We start from the raw sequence: 18,137 nt of genomic DNA on the forward strand, positions 1-18,137 counted from the left end.
AATTTTCTGAAATATTTCAGTATTTTTGGGTAAAAATTAAAGATGTCATTGAACTGATAATCATGTTTATAAGACTGTTAGTGATAAGCTAGTTCTGGCTGATATGGGAAATTTAAAGCTTTCTAGTATTCTTTAGTATATTTTAAATAACTAAAGGAAATCTTATATATCAAGTTATATCATTGACTTTATTTTTATTTTAGTAATATGTCTACGGAAAATATGATGGACTCATTGTGTCATAAAATCACTCTTAAGAATCCAGCAGATAAATCAGAAAATTGTACTCTTTCATAGGTTTGTCTGCATGTAGTTTTCTCAGTTTTGCATACTTGTATAAGGATTTACTTGTACACATATGGACTTAAATAGGAAATATTTGAAAATATGTACCATATGGGTAATTGCTATTTTCAGTAACTTCTTGGGATTTTAATTATATAACAGTCATTTAGGTCAATATTTATTGATGGCTAATGTATTCATCTTCTATAGAAATCATATTGACCATATTATTAAGATGTTACTTAAGGGAGATTTTGATAGGTCCAACAGAGTTTTTTCCAAATTATTCACTAAACAAAGGATTGTTGTGCTAGGCACAGCCCTGTACTGGTCATACAGAAATAAAAGTTCCTACTTCAGGGGATAAAAAAACTACTGGAAAGGCAGTAAGAATATGTGATACAATTCAGACTAGCACAAGGTGCTTTCAGAGTGTTAAGATCTTATCAGCACCATGTTAGATGGCCTCGGTAGCCTCATTACCTGTGTGCATACCTGTGTCAGCATTCAGTGAGCGAAGCAGAACTACTGGGATGTATGTTTAGATGCAAGGGATCTGACTTTACACTGTCATGGGAGTTGGTTAAACAACCTCTTAATCTTTATTTCTGATGACGAGCTTGACATCCGTGGAGCAGGCAGTTAGGAAGGGAAGATGGACGTAAAGCGGGAGAGGGTAGGAACAAGTGGAAGTCACAAGCCCAGACTGAAACCCTTGTCAGTTTTTATTACCTCTGATCTTGGTGGAATGATGGACCTGTAAAGTACCAGGCCCTTCTTCACCCATCTGGTCCAGAAGTTAGAGAAGCTGAAGTATGATCCAGGGAAAGGTTGGGTAGTTGCAGGCCCGGCTACAGCTGGTGAGCCAGCCAATCAGCGACAACACGTGTGAGCCCCAGAGTAGTGGCTGCTCTGCATTTCCCCTGAAATTGCTCAAGAACCTCTTGTGGTTCATTCTAACGAGAGCATTCAGGGAGGTTCAGCCTAACCAAGCTGACGTATTGTGAACCACCACAACTATCCTATCCGTAAGTGTTAACCTGAATGAATAATACTTAAAAAGCAAAAGTTCTACTCCCAAGGTGTCAATGAAAGTATCCTGTATAACATGGAGAGAGCAGAAAGGTGACAGAAAATGATGTCTGAGCTGGCACTTGCAAGAGGAAATTAGCCTGAAGAGGGGACGTTAGAATGCAGGAAGATGAAACAGCATCTGTGACTGGAGGAGCCAGTGTAGGAGAGCTAACATTTTTTAAACTCTCAAGAAATTAGTTAAAAGTGAATTATAAATAGTAAGGAGTATATTAGGTCTCTATTTGCTGTTCTTAGATGTTGAGTCTTGTTCTGAGTGTCCAGAGGCCAGTGAGAGGTTTTAAGCAGAGGAATGATGACTAGATTTTTGTTTCAGAAAAATCACTAATAGCAGTAGAGGATGGTTTGGAGAGAGGCAAAGCTACTTGGGCTGTTGGGTCTTTGTAGCTAAAGGCATTGAAGACCTTAAAGGCTTAGGCAGTGTGGGTGGAAAGGAAGGAATTGATGAGAGCTATTAAACGCAACATTAGGACTTGATGTGGGGAGAGTATGGAAGAAAGGAAGATTCAAGTTGAGTCACAGATTTCTTGCTTGAGAGAAGAAAAGGGGACGTACTATTCACTGTGACTTGGAATACAGTAGGAACTGTGTTTCAGGAAAAAGAATAGGGCTAAGTGTAAGTCATGAAAGAACGATGTTTAAGGAACAGCAGAGAACAGTTTTCTGCAAAAGAGGGAATGGCTAGTCTCTGGAGGGGAACCAGCAGAGAGTAGTGGCGTAAAATCAGGAGAGTGGAGAGTTTCATGTAGGAATAGCCAATTTTCCGAGAAGATTAAGAGGACTTAAAATAAGTTGGAGGTCTTTGGTGGCCCTTCTCAGTAATTTTGGTTGAATGGCAGGGACAGAAGATAGATTACAGTGGTGTTAAAGGATTGAAAGGCAGTGAGGAAACAGGCCTAAGGTAGAATAACCAAGAACATTTCTCACCCCAGGAGATAGGGGATAGGAACTAGAGGGAGCCAAAGATTGGCTAAGGGGAGTCTGTTTTAAGATGAAAGAGGCTTGAACTAATAATAGCTGTAAAGAAAAACTGAAGGAAGAAGAGGATGAAAAGAATAGAGAGGGGTGATAGGTGTAGTAAAATCCATAAGTGGGAGGATGATACTCAGATGACAAGTGGAGGAATTAGCCTCAACAGAAGGGAAACTTCTTCCACTGAGTCTAGAAAGGTAAGGCTGGACATTGAAAGAATGGTTTCTCAGTGGAGGAACAGGATGTTCACTCAGGCATGAAAAGCACAGTATGTGTCAGGCACCTTGAAACTAGGGCTAGTAAGGCAACATACTGTCTGTCCCCATAGCTCTCAGCCTGGCAGCCTAGACATTGAACAGTGTATATTCCTAATGGTAAAACTGCAGGGTGATAGGGACATGCATAATAAGTGAACTTAATCCAGCATAGGAGCTTGAAAGGCCTTCTGGAACAAATTATATTTAAATTGATAATCTGAAGGATAGGGAGATAATAAAACGGGACATCTTGTGCAAAGACCCTGAGGTGAGAAAGCGTGGCACCTTAAAAAACAGAACTGGAGCATAGAGAGGGAAGGGGAGAATGGCAGGAGATGATGCTGGAGAAGTAGTTTATCCAGATTGTGCAGGTTTATGGCTTTCCTGGCCATATTAAAGAATTGTATGTTCTTTAAAAGAATGGGAAGCTAGTAAAAAGATTTGAGCAGAGGAAATTATAAATAATGTATTGAAATAGTAGTCAGCAAACTTTTTCTCTAAAGGGCCAGGTAGTAATAGTTCAGACTTTGCAAGCCACATAATCTCTGTCGCATCTTCATCCTTATGTTCTGTTTTTTTTTTTTTTTTTTTTTTTACAACTCTGACCCCTGAAAGATAGTGGGAGACAATAAGAGTGGGCAGCAAGAGCAGGGAGGAAGCTATCAGAGTCTAGGTGGGAGCTGATGATGGCTTGAAAGAGAATGGTGATAACGAGAGAAGGAGATTTGGCATAGATTTTAGAGTTTGAGTTGACAAGCCTTGCTTATTAGGAGGAGAGCAGAGTGTAAAATTGGAAGAAGTGTGTAAATTGTCTCCCAGGTTTCTGGCTTCTGGTGTTACTGTTAATTGAGATAGAGATTAGATGAGAGGACGTAATTTCAAGGGAGAAAGTACTGCGTGTTTTCTTACTGAACAGAAGTATTGAATTCATATTAGTGAATATGAATTCAATACTGAATATTATTGAAAATATTGAATATGAGTGATGGCCATGTGGTAACGTGGGAAATGAGCTGAAGCTCTGGTAAAAGTTATAGCTAGAAACATAAATTAAAATATGAAAACAAATGTATGTATGTATATGCGTGACTGGGACTCTGCTGTACACCAGAAATTGACACATTGTAATTGTACTTCAATTAAAAAAAAAGAAACATAAATTAAGATATCAGGAGCACATAGATAGTAAGTTAGGTGTAGAGAATGGATGAAATAACCTAGTTAAATAGTATAGAGTGAGAAGAGAAGGTTGTCTCAGATTAGATGGAGATCGACCAGGTAAAGGAGCCTGAGGAGGAAGGGCCAGAGAGGTGGGAGGAAGACGAGGGGTGTGTCGCTTCAGCAGAGGAGGGCAGTTTGAGTTGGAAACTGACGCTAAGAGGTCAAGTAAGGTAAGGGCCAAGGTGTGCCCATTTGATTCAACTGGAAGGTCATTGCCGCTCTCAGTGGGAGCATTTTGTCCAGAAGTATGGCTATAAAGAGGAGGAGAAAAAGAAAGACAATGATCAAGGAGGATGTGTGAGTTAAAACAGAAGAGTTTGAGGGACTTTTTGTTTTTGTTTGGAAATAGGAGTGGCTTGAGCAGGTTTAAATGCTTTGGAAAAGAAAAGCAGCAAGGGAGAAGTCGATGTGAGAGAGTGAGAGGACAACTGATAGTGTAAGATTCCTGAGAAATATAAGATGACAAGATGCAGAGCACAGTTAGAAGTAAGGGTCTTTGATGGAAGGAGGGACCCTAGTATGTCTGCACACCTATCTGGATGTTTGAAAGTCATCTCGAACCTAAGTCCGAAACAGATCTCTTAATCTTCACTCCCAGCTTGCTCTCCCTAGTTTTCTCCACTTCAGATGCAGCACCATTCACCCAAGTTGCTCAACCCAAAATCTAGGAGTCAACCTTAGTTCCTTTCACTTTTCTATCTCAGCAAGTCCTGTCGTCTCTACTCTCAAAACTTGCCACAAATTGATAAATTCTGCCACTGCCTAATCCAAGCTGTTGTGTTCCACTTGGACTGCTATGATTATCCGTCATCATTCTTGCATCCCTTTTAACAATTCTCTGCAGCCAGATGAGGTTAATAAAATGTAAGTCAAATCATATTCCCCCACATAAAAAATTTTAATGCCCCATCACATTCAATTTCTACCATAGCTCACAAGATCCTGTGTGATCTGGTCCCCTGCAGTCTCTCTGATCCCACCTACTTCTCTCCTTGTTTATTCTGCTTTGGTGCTTCTTTCCTGGCTGTTTTTCAAACATCTAAACTTTTCCAGCTCACAACCTTTGCACAAGTTTAGAGCTTCCCAAACAGGTGGATGTGAATGGCCTATATTCAGGAAATACTATTCTCCTCAGTCCAGGGGACAGTCAGGCTAGCCATGCAGCTGCCAGAGCCCTCAGGCCAGTCAGTTCAGACTGAGAACACCATCATCTGAGGCTCCTCATAAGGCCACAGGATCCAAGCAGAGACTAACAGCATGCCCCACGGTCCCCAGAGTTAGGGAGCCAGTGAGTGACATCTGCACTCAAAGCAACACTGCAGTGTGCTGTGTGGGTAGCCAGGCCAGTGCTCTGTCACCTGGACGGTCCTGCAGCCACCAGCTGTAGAGCACACACTGCTCCTTTTGGACAAGGGCCTGTGGGTGTGCTGCAGGAGTTTGTTTTCCTGCGCCCAAGGAGCATGGTGCCACAACCCAGAGAGAAACCAGTCAGGTTCAAGAAGGCGGTAAGGAGAAGGAGATAACCCTGAGCAGGGTTCCTGGAGTCCAAATTACAGCCCCAAATCTCTACCTTCAAAATACCAGAAATTTATTTCTATGTGGCGGATGTGGTTCAGTACTGACAAACTGGCTGCAATAGTGACTGGTGGTGCAATCTCAAATTAGAGTTACCACAACTATTTTTTGAATGTATGGTATGAAAAAGTCCAATTGAAGTACTTTTGTATTAGCAAAAGAAATGGATTACATTTGACAATAAAAAAGGAAATGTTATTAGATTCTTTACTTTTGTTATAAACTTTATAATGACCATAAAAATAATTTTTAATCAATTGTAACTAATAAGAATCTGAAGATCATTCCAATCAAGTGGCCAATTACCTAATTCAGTGATTATTCTTAGCAGCACTCATGGTGGAATAACCAGGTATGCTTCCTAGAGTGCTGAAATATGAAGTAGACAATATGACCTTGATGTAATCTAGCCAAAAATATTTTGGTTGATCTACCAAGACGTAAGACATAAATTCTGGTTTTCAGGAAATGCAGGAAATAGAACAAGATAAATGATACCAGAGAAAGCGATTAAATTAGGGATTATGTTTCTATTTATTGGGTCATAAGTGTTTTTCATTAAAAATGTTCTGTTAGGTTCTTGTACATCTTTTGTAAGGTTTATTCTACAAACCATATATTCTTTATTAATATTGTAAAACATACCTGGCTTAAAATTAAATTTTCTGTTTGTTGTTGGAGTGAGAAATATAATTAAGATTTAAATTCCTAGAACCTTGTGGTTGGAGTTAAATGCAATTAAGATGCAAAATATTTTAACATTTGCTTCCAGTAATGCTAGACTAGGTAACTCAGACCAACTCTCTGACTGAAGAAATTTTTAACATCTGGGTGAAATACAAAACACATCTTAAAAATATTAAAGCACCTAGAGATAATAAGAAATCATCAGGCCAAGAACTGAGAGGCAGGGTGAGAACTAGTATCCTCTACCACACAAATCTAGACCTCTTCCGTGAGTCTCCAACCTGTGCATCCAAACTACACCCTCGGCATCTCTACTCCAACGTTCCACGGGCACCCTAAACTCAATGTGTCCGAAAGTAAACTCATTATATGGGCCCACTCCCTTCTATATTCTCACTGTTAATCCATGATCCAGGGCAGAATCCTGGGAGTTCTCCTGAGCTCCTCTCTCTCCCTTACCTTCCTCTCACAACCAGTGAAAGACCGGATTCATCACCTTCCTGTCCTCCCTCCTCTGCCCCAAGGCCAGTGCCTCTGATCACGTCTTCCCCGTTTCTCATCTGAAACTCTGCAAAGGACTCCCCGCCCACTCTCTGGCCCCTCACCAGTCCCTCCTACACTCCAGTGCCCAAACCGGAATGTGATGTTACGTGCTTCAGCAGTCTCTCCGTTGCCCTTACACTGAAGTCTATTTAGGGTCCTCCATCAGGTGGTCCTGCCCTTCCCCTGTGGCCTTTCCTCCTCCATTCCCCGCCCCCATCCACCCTCACTCCCTGTAGCACCAGCAATGCTGAAATACTTGAATTCCTCTGAACATGACAAAGCATGTCTTTGCTCACATGGTCCCTCTGCCCAGAGTACACTTCCTTCCTCAGTCTGCCTAGAAAATGTGATTCATCTTTCAAGATGCAATTGAAACAGCATCTCCTCTATGATGCTTTTCTAGACACCCACTCTGCCTCCTCATTGTTGTAGCCTGAGTCCTTTCTCTTTTGGGTCCCACTTCATCCTGTGTGCCTAACACAGTATCTGCAACATTTCATGACACTTACTTACTCCAGAACTTAGCAGCATGTTTGGGTCATGGTAGGTGCTCAGTAAATATCTGATTAATTAATCTTCACTCTGAATCTTGAGCTGCTGCTCTCCTTCTCTGGCTCCTCTTCCTCCTTCAGCCCTTCGGCGATATCCCTGATCACAGCCCTTGACTTTTATCCTCCCTTGTATTTGCTACCGCTGTCCTAATCTCTCTCAAATTCAGTTACATCTCCATCTCTCTGCTGCTACCAGCCTAGTCCCAGCTACTGTTACCCCTCGACGGGATCGCCGTAATGATCTCTTGACCAGTCTTTTCATAGCTATTCCAGCTGCCTTCCAGTCTGTTCTCTCTCCCCCAGTTTTAGAGATTTTTTCAGAAAGCAATTCTGAGCACGTCGCCATTGTTTAGTACCTTCAGTGTAGGTAAGCCCAATTCTCTTGTCATAAAGACAAAAGCTCTGAGGGAGCTGGCCACTTCCTGGCTCTCAAATTCCACCCCCAGCCTGCTCCGCGTGCCCCCAACACCCCAGCACCTCCTCACACTCTTCCTAGCTCTTTCACACTAGCCTTTTTGTTTATTTGTTTTTGGGCTTCCTACTCTCCTTTCTGGCACAGGGTTTTGAATTTTAATGTTCTCTTCCATCTGATCATCCCCCCTCCCCGCCCCATCTTGACCTAGTGGAACTCCAGTCACAGTAGATTTGGGCTTGTTTTCCTCCAGGAAGCCTTCCCTGGTTCCCCGTGTCTTAGGCATACACAACCAGGGATCCTGCACGGAAGGCTGTCTTTTGCTCATCGTTTGGTCCTCAGAACTTGGAACTCAGTGCATGGCACATGGTAAATGTTCAATAAATGATTTTGGAGTGAATGAACAAATGAATTCTCTCAGCCACTGAGATTCAAACACTTGAAGTAACTGTTGACTCATTCCGCTGTTTCATGCCCTGTATCCTGGTCGCAAGTCTGATAACTTCCCATCTTATTTCACCTGGGGACTCCTCCCCATTCCCGATGCTCGCGCCCTTATTATTAGATACCTGAGATGTTGCCACGCTCCCCTAGCTTGCTTCCTCATCCCTTTCTTTACCCACAGTTTATCTTGTTTGATGTGGTATAATCTATCTTAAAGGCCATGTTTATCATATTATACCCCAATTCAAAAACCTTCCATTGTTCCTTATTAATGTTTAAAATGTATGTTTTGCTTGGATTTAAAGACCTCCACAATCCGTCTCAAATCTGTCTATGCAACTGTTTTCTACTTCCCCCGTTTACAAAGCCTGAGCTCCTGAACCATGATGATATGATAACATGTGAGATCACAAGTGCTATCACCTGAACCCCAGCCGCCAGGCCTGGGCCTGGGCCTGGGCCTGGGCCCTCCTCACGTGGTCCTTTCTCCGCTCATCCAAACCCACCCACGCTCCAGGCCCCGAGCTCCAGGTCTCCCTGCTCGCGCAAAATCCTTGCCTGACTCCGCCAGCTCTGCCAGCCCTTCCCTTCTTCCAGGCCCGCGAGTTGCTCTGCCTTCTGCCTGAAACTGTCTTCCCAGGCTCTGTGCCAGTCCAGCTCCTTCCTGTCCTCTGGTTCTCAGAGTAAATATGGCTCCTTGGACAGGCCCTCCCCGGTCATCCAGTTTCTCTGAAGTCGTTCTCCCATCGTTGACTCCCCAGCATGGCACTCTGCTTCCGTCCTCCATGGCCCCTAACTCAGTCCGTGGTGACTCTGTTGTTTCCTTGTTTATCATTTCTCTTCTCAATCAGACCATAGGCCCCAGGAGGAGCTTTCTGCCTTATCCCTGAAATACCCCCACCGCTTAGCCCATTGCGTGGCCACTGTGTTCACTTAGTGAGTGTATTTATTAATATTGTTTTATGGATAAATGTTTATAAGTCAATGATTCACCTTCCCTTTGACAAGATCTCCATAATCTTCACACCCAAATTCTGTCCAGCCTGCACTTGCTCTTCATGGTTTGGTTTTGTTTTGTTTTATCAAACTCATCTCTTTGGTTAGAATAAATGAGACTGCAAGGTGTTTGATGGCAAATACAATGTCATACCACTGTGACCCCCCAATATTTGGCATGGTGGTTACATACTCAGTAAATGCTTAATTAGAAATAAACCTGTTGGGGGAAGGCTATAGCTCAATATCTCAGTATGTGCTTAACATGCACGAGGTTGTAGGTTTGATCCCCAGTTATTACCATTAAAAATTAAATGAATAAAACCTAATTACCTCCCCCCATAGATAAATAGATAAACAAACAAACAAACTCATCTCTTAAAAATAAATACCCAGGGGAAAATTTTTTTAAAAAAATCCCTAATATAAAGAAGAGAGACAAAAGGAAAAAAAGGCATAATCTAGCAAGAAAGACAGGCAAAGAGAAAGGAAGACAAAAAAAAAGAGAAAAAAACTTGTCTTATTCCCCTCTTTTCTGTTCTCTGCTTATGGAGTTAAAAATATATATATAATGTTGGCCACAAGGAGGAAGTCTGCCCTGGACCTTTGCGACACGGAGCTTGATGGAGGCAGTGGCGGTGGGAGTACCCAATGTTTCATCATCCTGAAAAAAAGGGGTGGTGGCTGAAGCAGCGTGTAAAAAGCTCAGTCTCAAACATCTCATGACTGGACTTTTTCTTAAAAGGTAAATTCGTTTACCCTCCATGCTTTGAATCTAGATGGAATGATCACCAAAAGAAAATGTTATCTAATTTTTAGCGGTTTCTTTTTTTTCTTTTTAACTTTATGTGGTGGAGGAAGGGTTGTATTTGAACGGCTGCATGTAGTTGGTGGATTTTGACAATCAGGAAGACTCTCCAATGCCAGAAAAAAGGTGAAAAGGTATATATAGCACTGTTTCTGTTTTAATTTACGTTTCTGTCAAATATTTGGAGGTGATGTTTTCAAAGAGAATGTGTTTCCTGCTTTTCTTGGCCTGGGTCTGTAAGTCACTGTTTTCCTGGGGCGTTGTGCGATGGTTTTGTCTTCCAGGGTGGGGGGCCCAGCTTTTGTTTCAGTGGCTGTGCTAACATTTTTAGGAGGTGGTTGTAAAATTCAGAACCACTCATGGGAAGATTAAGATTTTACAGAAACCATGGTCCTTTCCTCTTCTACCTCCCCAATGGTATGGCCCAGTACAAGTTCACAGGATATGTTCGTACTCTGTTTAGTGCAAACGTGTATTTCAATATTTAAAAAATAGTATATAAATATTTTAAGGTGCTCTACAAAAGCACCATTGACTTTGAAATTAGAAAAGGAGCAAAAAGTGCTAGAAAAATTGTTACCATGGTTGATTCTGCTATGGATGGTGGGCTTTCCGCTCTCATGGCTCAGAATTCTCACCAAATTCCCCTATTGGCAACTTTTTTTTATTAGCCTTAATTACATGCTTTTAAAGAGTTTGGCTGATATAAGGCACGTGATAATGTTGCTGTTAAGTGCTGTAACTGGTACATGGCGTCCTTCTCCCAACCCTCCCCCATGTCCAAGACTTGGAAATTGATTCGCCTTTGAGAGCTGAACAATTAAACAGACATGATTGATGGCATTTATTGTCTAAATAAATTATCTTAAAATATAGTAGCTATTGCAGAGCCAAAAATTCTTATCTTGAGTTTGCCTAAGTACGAAGCAAAATTGTGGCCTCCTAAAATTGTTTTATTATTTTATTTTATTTAAATAAAAGTGAGAACAATTTTTATCAACAAGCAGGGAACTAGCAAAGCAAGCTATAGTACATAGCTATAACAGAAAGATACATCACCACTAAAAAGACTTACAGAAAGCTTTTAATAAGATAGGGAAATGTTTATGATAAAAAGCTTAGTGAAAAAAGAAGATATGAAGAAGAATTTCAACTAGCTTTTTAAAAAAATGCATGGAAGTTCAACTAGAATATTGCCAATGGGCAGTGGGAGTTTGGGTAGTTTTGCTTTTCTGCTTTTAGGTACTTCATGCTTCTTAGGACAAATAAATAAAAGAGGGAAAATACAGAAAGCTTAACAAATAGAACCATAGTTTAGATAAGGGCATTGCCACACTTGAAAAGATAATATGTGAAGAAAATGGAAGTGTCCGATGCAACCTGGAGGAAAGACTTCGAAGAACAAGTTAGTCAGTTTATGCAGCATTTCCAGGAAAGAGTGAAGTGAATGCATCAGACCCAGATGACACTCAGTATTAAAATCAGCCATTCTGCGTCTCTCATACTTACTTCAATTCAATGTTTATCAGACAAAATTATGGTTTTAACTGGCTTTTTCATATGTTCTGATAGAACGCACTGGTTAACATCAACGTGTTCCTTATGTCATTCCAGTTCATACATCAGTCTCCTGTGGGTTGGTTACTGTGAGTCAGTTCCAGAGCAATCATTTGATTCTCGGTGCCTTAATAAGATGAAACTTATGGACCTACAAAGCTGAGGACTGCCTCCTGAGCTGTGGTACTCACACTATAAAGTGTGTGACTCCTGATCTCACTAGAACACCCACCCACCACTTGCCTCTCCCCCATGCTACTGCTCTTATATTAAGATTACAGTTTCAGAATTAGCCCCTCTGCTGCCTGTCCTTTCCAAGTTTTCTAGGAGGTACTATTTTTTTTTTTTAATCCTCAGGGGACACAGACATGGGAAGCGATATTTCCAAACCTGAATCCAACAATAGTAAGTCCAGGACAGAACCCATTACCTGCCTCACTGCTGAGTTGAAATGGACTGGGATGACCGGAAACTGTGCTGAAGGGCTGTAATGAAACATTTCCGAAGTTGGAAGAATCAGATTTTACCACGATGCAGGATCCAATGCCAAGATGAATGAAAAGGGGAACTAGAGGGAACTCTCTGATCCTCCAGCTTTGGGTGGAGGGTGTCTGTGTGCTCAATATTAGAGCATCTAGGCAGTTTATGAGAATCACTTCCCTCGCTGTGCCTCTGTTTGTGGTGTAGGTGTTAGGAAAGCTCACTGAGGCTGCCTCTGGCTAGTCACTGTTAATAGCTGCCTTAAAAAATGAACCAAAAAAGGCAGCAGTTTCCAAGGTCAGATTCCCCAGGACTTTAGGAAACACTAGTTCTGGGGTTCACTTTTCGGTCTCTACTCCCTGGACTTGACAGTCTCCGCTTAAGTCCCAAGCAGCTTATGTCCGTAGGGTCTTACTAAAATCTTTGAGGGAGAGACCTGCAGTGCTTTTATCAAAGGGACATATGGGGCTGCAGAAACACTCGGCCCTTCTTTCATTTGTGTAGCGGATTGTTGTTGAAGTTTCTGATCTAGTGTTCATGTTAAGGGAGCCGGGACCTAAGAAACCATGTTCTCTCCTTCTGTGGAGCTGTAGCTCCCGTCGTTAGTTTCCCCTGGTTTCCTAGATACGGTGCGGGGGCAGCGGGGACCCTTAAGCTGGAGAGCCACGTGGCAGGTGCGCTAATCCCCTTCGTGTTCTCTCACAGACAGACAAAGCACCCAGTCCACAGCGGCTCCGGCAGTTACCTCTGCACCCTGCCTGTCTGGCCACCCCAAGTAAGCGGCAGTCCTCCCACCCTCTTTATCTCGGACCACGTGGCATTTGATTTTGTGTCGGCAGCTTTGCCTTATGGACTTGGGGCGGGAGGTCGGGAGAGAAGGGACCAGAAACAGCGGAAGAACTAAATCAGCTTCTTACCTTCAGAGTATGGTTCTCTTTCTTTTGAGGGGAGTTTTTGTTTTTATTTTTTTTTCTTAACATTTTTTTTATTGAGTTATAGTCATTTTACAATGTTGTGTCCCACCTCCAACACCTCCCCCAACCCCATCCCATCTTCCAATTTTTCAGTTATACATGAACATACATATATTCATTGTCAACATTTTTTTTCACTGTGAGCTATTATAAGATCTTGTATCTATTTCTCTGTGCTATACAGTATAATCTTGTTTATCTATTCTACATTTTGAAATCCCAGTCTGTCCCTTCCCACCCCCACCCCCGCCCCCTTGGCAATCACAAATTTGTATTCTATGTCTATGAGTCTATTTCTGTTTTGTTTTTTGTTTTTGTTGTTTTTAGGTTCCACATATGAGTGATCTCATATGGTAGTTTTCTTTCTCTTTCTGGCTTACCTCACTTAGAATGACATTCTCCAGGAACATCCATGTTGCTGCAAATTGCATTATGTTGTTGGTTTTTATGGCTGAATAGTATTCCATTGTATAAATATACCGTATCTTCTTTATCCAGTCATCTATTGATGGACATTTAGGCTGTTTCCATGTCTTGGCTATTGTAATGGTTCTTTTTCTTTAATTGAACTACAGTTGATTTACAATGTTGTGTTGGTTTCTGGTGCACAGCACAGTGGTTCAGTTTTATATATGTGTGTGTATATATATTATTTTTCATATTCTCTTTCATTATAGGTTATTATAAGCTATTGAATATAGTTTCCTGTGCTCTATAGTAGGACCTTGTTGTTTATCTATTTTATATATATAGTAATGTGTATTCACTAATCCCAATCTCCCAATTTATCCCTCCCCTTCAGAGCATGGTTCTTAACCTGGAGGTCCCCCAGGTCTCAAGAAATTCATGAATCCCCTAAGCTTGTATATCAAATTGGCTGCATGCAGGCCTGGGGACGTGTTTTGAGAGGGAAGAGAGCCCACAGCTTTCACTGAGGACTCAGCTGGATCTGGAAGGGGAGGAGTGGGAGTTAAGCAGTATGAAAGCTATTTCAGGGGTTTACCTGTAGGTGGGAAAGATGACCCTCTGGTCTTCAGGAAAGGCCTTCAGAAAGCCCAGAGGGTCACCTACTCCCTTTCTTTGCCAAAACAGCAAAGAACATTTGGTCTTGGCCTTTTTTGCTGGTGTTCTCCTGACACTGCTGCTCACGGCCCTCGTCTTCCTCATCATAAAGAGCTACAGAAAATGTAAGTCTCCAGGAGGTGGGGCATCCTTTCTTTCTCTGCCATCAAGAATGGAGTTAGCTTTGCGGGGGAGAGTAACACCTGCCTAGCCCACCCTCTCTGCAGACCTTCACTCTCCCCCTGCCCTCCCCACCTTTCACCCTTCCCACCTCCAACACCTCCCCCAACCCCATCCCATCTCCCAAGATTGAAGAGAGAGGCTTCTGAGTCCTCCAGGCCCCACTGGTGAGACTATCCCTCTTCTTCTTGGCACTTGTGGCAGGTCACTCCCATTCCCAGGCCCTGGATCTTCCCTCAGATCCTCCAGACAAGGTAAGATGACCGTGCTGTTTCTGGGACACTGGAGGCCTTCTGCCATTGGAATTTCCCCCTGTTATGCCTTACCAACTAGTGTTATTGCTCTGGGCACCGGGCAAGTGATTCTTTGAAGGGTTCTTCTGATCTCCTTGGGGTCTTCTCTGACCAAAACTTCCAAGTTGCTTCTAAAAGGCACTTGCTTCTAAGAGATACCTTCCTCCAAATTGATCTCACGCATTCCTCCTCCTCCTCCTTCTGCAGCTTTCACCCCCAGAGGAGGCATATACCTATGCCAACATGACTTTCAAAATCTCAAAGGAAAAGAGTGATCACCTGACTGAGAACCATTCTGCAGGCTTGGATCCCATTGTCTACTCTCAAATTAAAGTGACAAACTCAACGTCCCTTTCCACTGAGGCTTGAGTCCCATTCCTCTCATCTCAGCTCCGTCTTCATACATCACCTTCCCTTTTAACAAATTTTGGACAACAGCCTGGGTCAAACCACAGTCGGAGTTGTCTGGGTGTGATCTGCAAAAATGGCCAGCCATTTTGAAGACCAAGGGTCAGTCTTTTTCCCGGCCTGAGAAAAGATTGCTGACCCGCCCACTTGGTCCAACAGCCTGTGAGCCCTTTTGAGGGCTGACACTGCCTCCCTTGTCCCCTTCCAAAGTGTGTGGCGCAGAGCTCTGGGCACAAAGAGCATTCCCTCAGCATCATTGGTCACCTTGGGAGGAGTCTAGAGACCATTACAAATAAAAGCAAACCCTCCGCAATGTGGGCTCCTTTTCCATCATTGATGTGTCTGTCCCCATCACCTGCAGAGGTACAGAGCTCTCCCACAGCCAGAAAAGCCTGATGGAGGTAGTGGGGTAGTCGTACTCCGGAACTAACTCAGGATCGATTGGGGCACAGGTCTCAAACTCTGCCACTAACTAGCTGCCTTCAGTCACTGGGGCAAGTGCGTTAAACTTTGAAAGTTTCAGTTTCCTCGTCTTGAAAACAGAATAACATATATCTCTTAGTGTAAGAATAAATAAGATATCATATGCAAAAGTCCTCTGTACATCCCAGGGCTCTGCACAAATACAAGGTCCCTGTTGGCTAAAGCACTACTCAAGTGTGGATGTCCGTCTCCTTGCTGTAGCATAAGAGGTACGCATTACAGCACTATATGGGAACTAAAGATTATCCAAATATTAACTCCTGCCCTCAATCCCGATGGATAACTCCATAGATGATCCCAGTAAAAATACCAATAAGATTATTTTTTACTAGGTCAGATTACTCTTAAGTTCCTATGGGAACAATAAACAGGAACCAAGACAATTCTGAATATGCTCTATCCATGTAGAGTGCGCGTGTGTGCGCATGCGTACCCGAGTGCACCTGTGTTTGTATATATGTATGTCTCTGGGAGCAATCACCAATAACTGGTCTTAGTAATCGCCCCTGGGGACGGGAGCTTGGCTACTGAGGGACTGAGAGGCAGGGATGGGAGGGGCTATGCTCTCCCTTAAAAACTCTTTTTATAACTTTTGAAGTTCATTTACCTTGTTGAGGATTTTCAGTACCTAGTGCTCCCATTCCCCACCTGAATTCTAGACCAACTGAGAAATAAGAGGACTCAGCAAATAGAGAAAAAGTACCGTCTTTATTACAAACATAGCAGAGTAAGAGCATAGACTGTGGCTGCAGAGAAGTGGGCTTCAGAGCCCTGAACTCTTCATGATTGACAGAGCAGGAGAGTGCCCGCCCCTCCCCACAACCAAAACAGCCGCTCAGCTGACCGTAGGAGTTGCAGAAGAGACCGCAGGCTCTTTGAAAGCTGCACCAAGAGATTAAAAAAGGAAGAGGAAGAGCAGAGTGCGCATGCCTGGTTCCTACCTCCAGACTCACTCATCAGTCGTCTCCCTCCATCTCCGCTGGGGAGTCAGTGATGAGTATCACCCCAGTGGACCTCCGTCCACGGGGAGGAAAGCATCCTCCCCAAATCGCTCTTAAACATACATTAAGTGATATGTTAAAAAAATCAAGGTAAGGACATTCACATTCCAAGAGATGAAATAATTTACCCAAGGTCTCCCAGCTAGTAACTGGCGGAACAAAATTTAAATCAAGTCCGCCTTGCATGTTGCCTCCACACTGAGCTGCCCCAGAGCGCCTATAGTGGCAGAGGAACTAGGAAGGTAAAACCAGGTGACATGATCGAGAGAGCATGTTCACTCTGAGATGGAGCAGCTGCTCCTGACAGGAATTTTTAGAGGAAGACGGGGAAAGAGCGAGTTGATAAAGGAGCGGGCCCTCTGTGGGAGTAAACAGGTCTTGGAAAGGATGGTTTAGGGCAACAGTCTTGTGAAAAGACGGCGGCACCGCAGCACGGCAGCCGCTAGAGGGCAGCAGAGCGCCAGGGATGCCCTTCGCCCCTGGCGGGCGGTGGGACACACGGCGGCGGGGCGGTCTCGAAACGCTGAGCTGACATCAAACACTTCCACCAACCCAGAAGCTAGAAGCCGCATCACCTCCAGTTCAGGGCCAGTGCCTTATAAACAACTACAAGAGGAGGCATAAGCATCATCCTCCCACCACCCACTTGTATATGAAATATCACATTAATTGCTCTTTCCTCTATTTGCTTGAAGCTTCCCATTTTTAACAGCATAGCCCAAGTCTTGTTTTTTTTTTTTTTTTTTTTTTTTGTCTCCCCATCGTGAAAACTGGCGTGCAGCTAGCTTTGCAGGAGGATGAAATGAGTAACTTAAATAACTGACCATAGATTCAAGCAGTCTTTGCTAGGTGTGGGGAGAAAAGGGGCTGTAGAATCCTGGATCACGGAACCAGAACCTGTAGGATTCTCAGGGGAAACAGTTTTTAGATAGTAGGTGTTAAGTCTTCCAGGACGTCTGTGGATGTCTTCATCTGTCGTGGAAGACTGAGGTCTGCTCTCTTGCCTTGTGTGGTAGGATGTCCTAACCAAGCCCAGACCGGACTGCTCTTTGCAGAGCCGGTGGGCTAGTGGCTCCTTTATGTAAATTCAATACATGGCCACAGGGGAGGGGTTGGGGCTGTTCTGTGGCTGAGGGAAGAGACCACTTTTGATGTTGTTTGATCTAAGACGCTGGGAGGTGGGGGGGCCAGCTGGGTGGAAACACGGAGGATGGCAGGAATGGGTCATTAGCCACAGTCCCCCCTCTTCCCATCAGACTGACGAGTAGCTTTGTATTCCCTACCCTACCCCATGGAGAGGGGTTAGGGGAAAGTCAAAGGAACTGTGTTCATGAAAGACTTTGTGAGAGCCGGGACCTAAACGTGCAGGACATACGCACAACTGTGTCAAGAACCAGGATCCCTGTTCCAGCCCTGCTCAGACAGGGGGCCAGGTGAGTGTCCTGAGCACTGAGACTGGCCAGCATCCTTTTAGCAGGGGCTGGAAGAGCAGGGTTTTTATGAGGGCAGCAGAGGCAGAGGTGGGGAGACCCTAAGATCTCCCTGAAATAGCAGGAGAGCCACTCCCTGGGGAGAGAGGATGTAGGCATGTGAGTAGGACCTGGGAGTTTTGGTACTTTTATCGCTAATTACGATTTCACCTCAAGTGCAGCCACCACTGTGGATGCCCCATCTCAATCTGTGTTTCCTGATGTGAATGAATATTTCATGTGATTTATCACACTTTGGTTTCTCATTGATCAAAATCGGCATCCACTCAGCCTGGTGGCATTTTCTCACTTAGGAGAGAGTCTTTGCGCCAAGAGACTCTGAGAACCCTTGGTCTAGCCTCCCCCCCCTTCTTTGGTAGAAGAGCA

General features: G+C 43.5%; 1 protein-coding gene across 5 annotated transcripts; it reads left to right on the forward strand.

Moving 5' to 3' along the window:
- The first annotated feature begins 117 nt into the window (after window positions 1-117).
- C9H1orf162 (chromosome 9 C1orf162 homolog) lies at window positions 118-15,110 on the forward strand. 5 transcript variants are annotated; one of them, XM_074370155.1, is made up of 7 exons: window positions 118-9,780; window positions 9,893-9,969; window positions 11,758-11,805; window positions 12,586-12,655; window positions 13,947-14,041; window positions 14,301-14,350; window positions 14,597-15,110. In XM_074370155.1, the coding sequence occupies exons 3-7, from the start codon at window positions 11,769-11,771 to the stop codon at window positions 14,756-14,758; spliced, it is 414 nt and encodes a 137-aa protein (XP_074226256.1). In that variant the 5' UTR covers window positions 118-9,780; window positions 9,893-9,969; window positions 11,758-11,768; the 3' UTR covers window positions 14,759-15,110. The 5 variants fall into 5 exon arrangements, with proteins under 5 accessions (XP_074226256.1, XP_074226255.1, XP_010946601.2 ...); XM_074370154.1 differs by having other exon boundaries at window positions 9,897-9,969; XM_010948299.3 differs by lacking the exon at window positions 118-9,780 and adding an exon at window positions 11,458-11,599 and having other exon boundaries at window positions 9,787-9,977.
- The last annotated feature ends 3,027 nt before the right edge of the window (window positions 15,111-18,137 follow it).

This window comes from Camelus bactrianus, chromosome 9 (assembly GCF_048773025.1).
Source record: "Camelus bactrianus isolate YW-2024 breed Bactrian camel chromosome 9, ASM4877302v1, whole genome shotgun sequence".
NCBI lineage: Eukaryota > Metazoa > Chordata > Mammalia > Artiodactyla > Camelidae > Camelus > Camelus bactrianus.

Coding starts and splice junctions, on each gene's coding strand:
- C9H1orf162 (XM_074370155.1), top strand. CDS start 11,769: ATGGGAAGCGATATTTCCAAACCTGAATCCAACAATA. Junction 12,656..13,946: donor TGCCTGTCTGGCCACCCCAA/GTAAGCGGCAGT, acceptor TTGCCAAAACAG/CAAAGAACATTTGGTCTTGG. Junction 14,042..14,300: donor CATAAAGAGCTACAGAAAAT/GTAAGTCTCCAG, acceptor CACTTGTGGCAG/GTCACTCCCATTCCCAGGCC.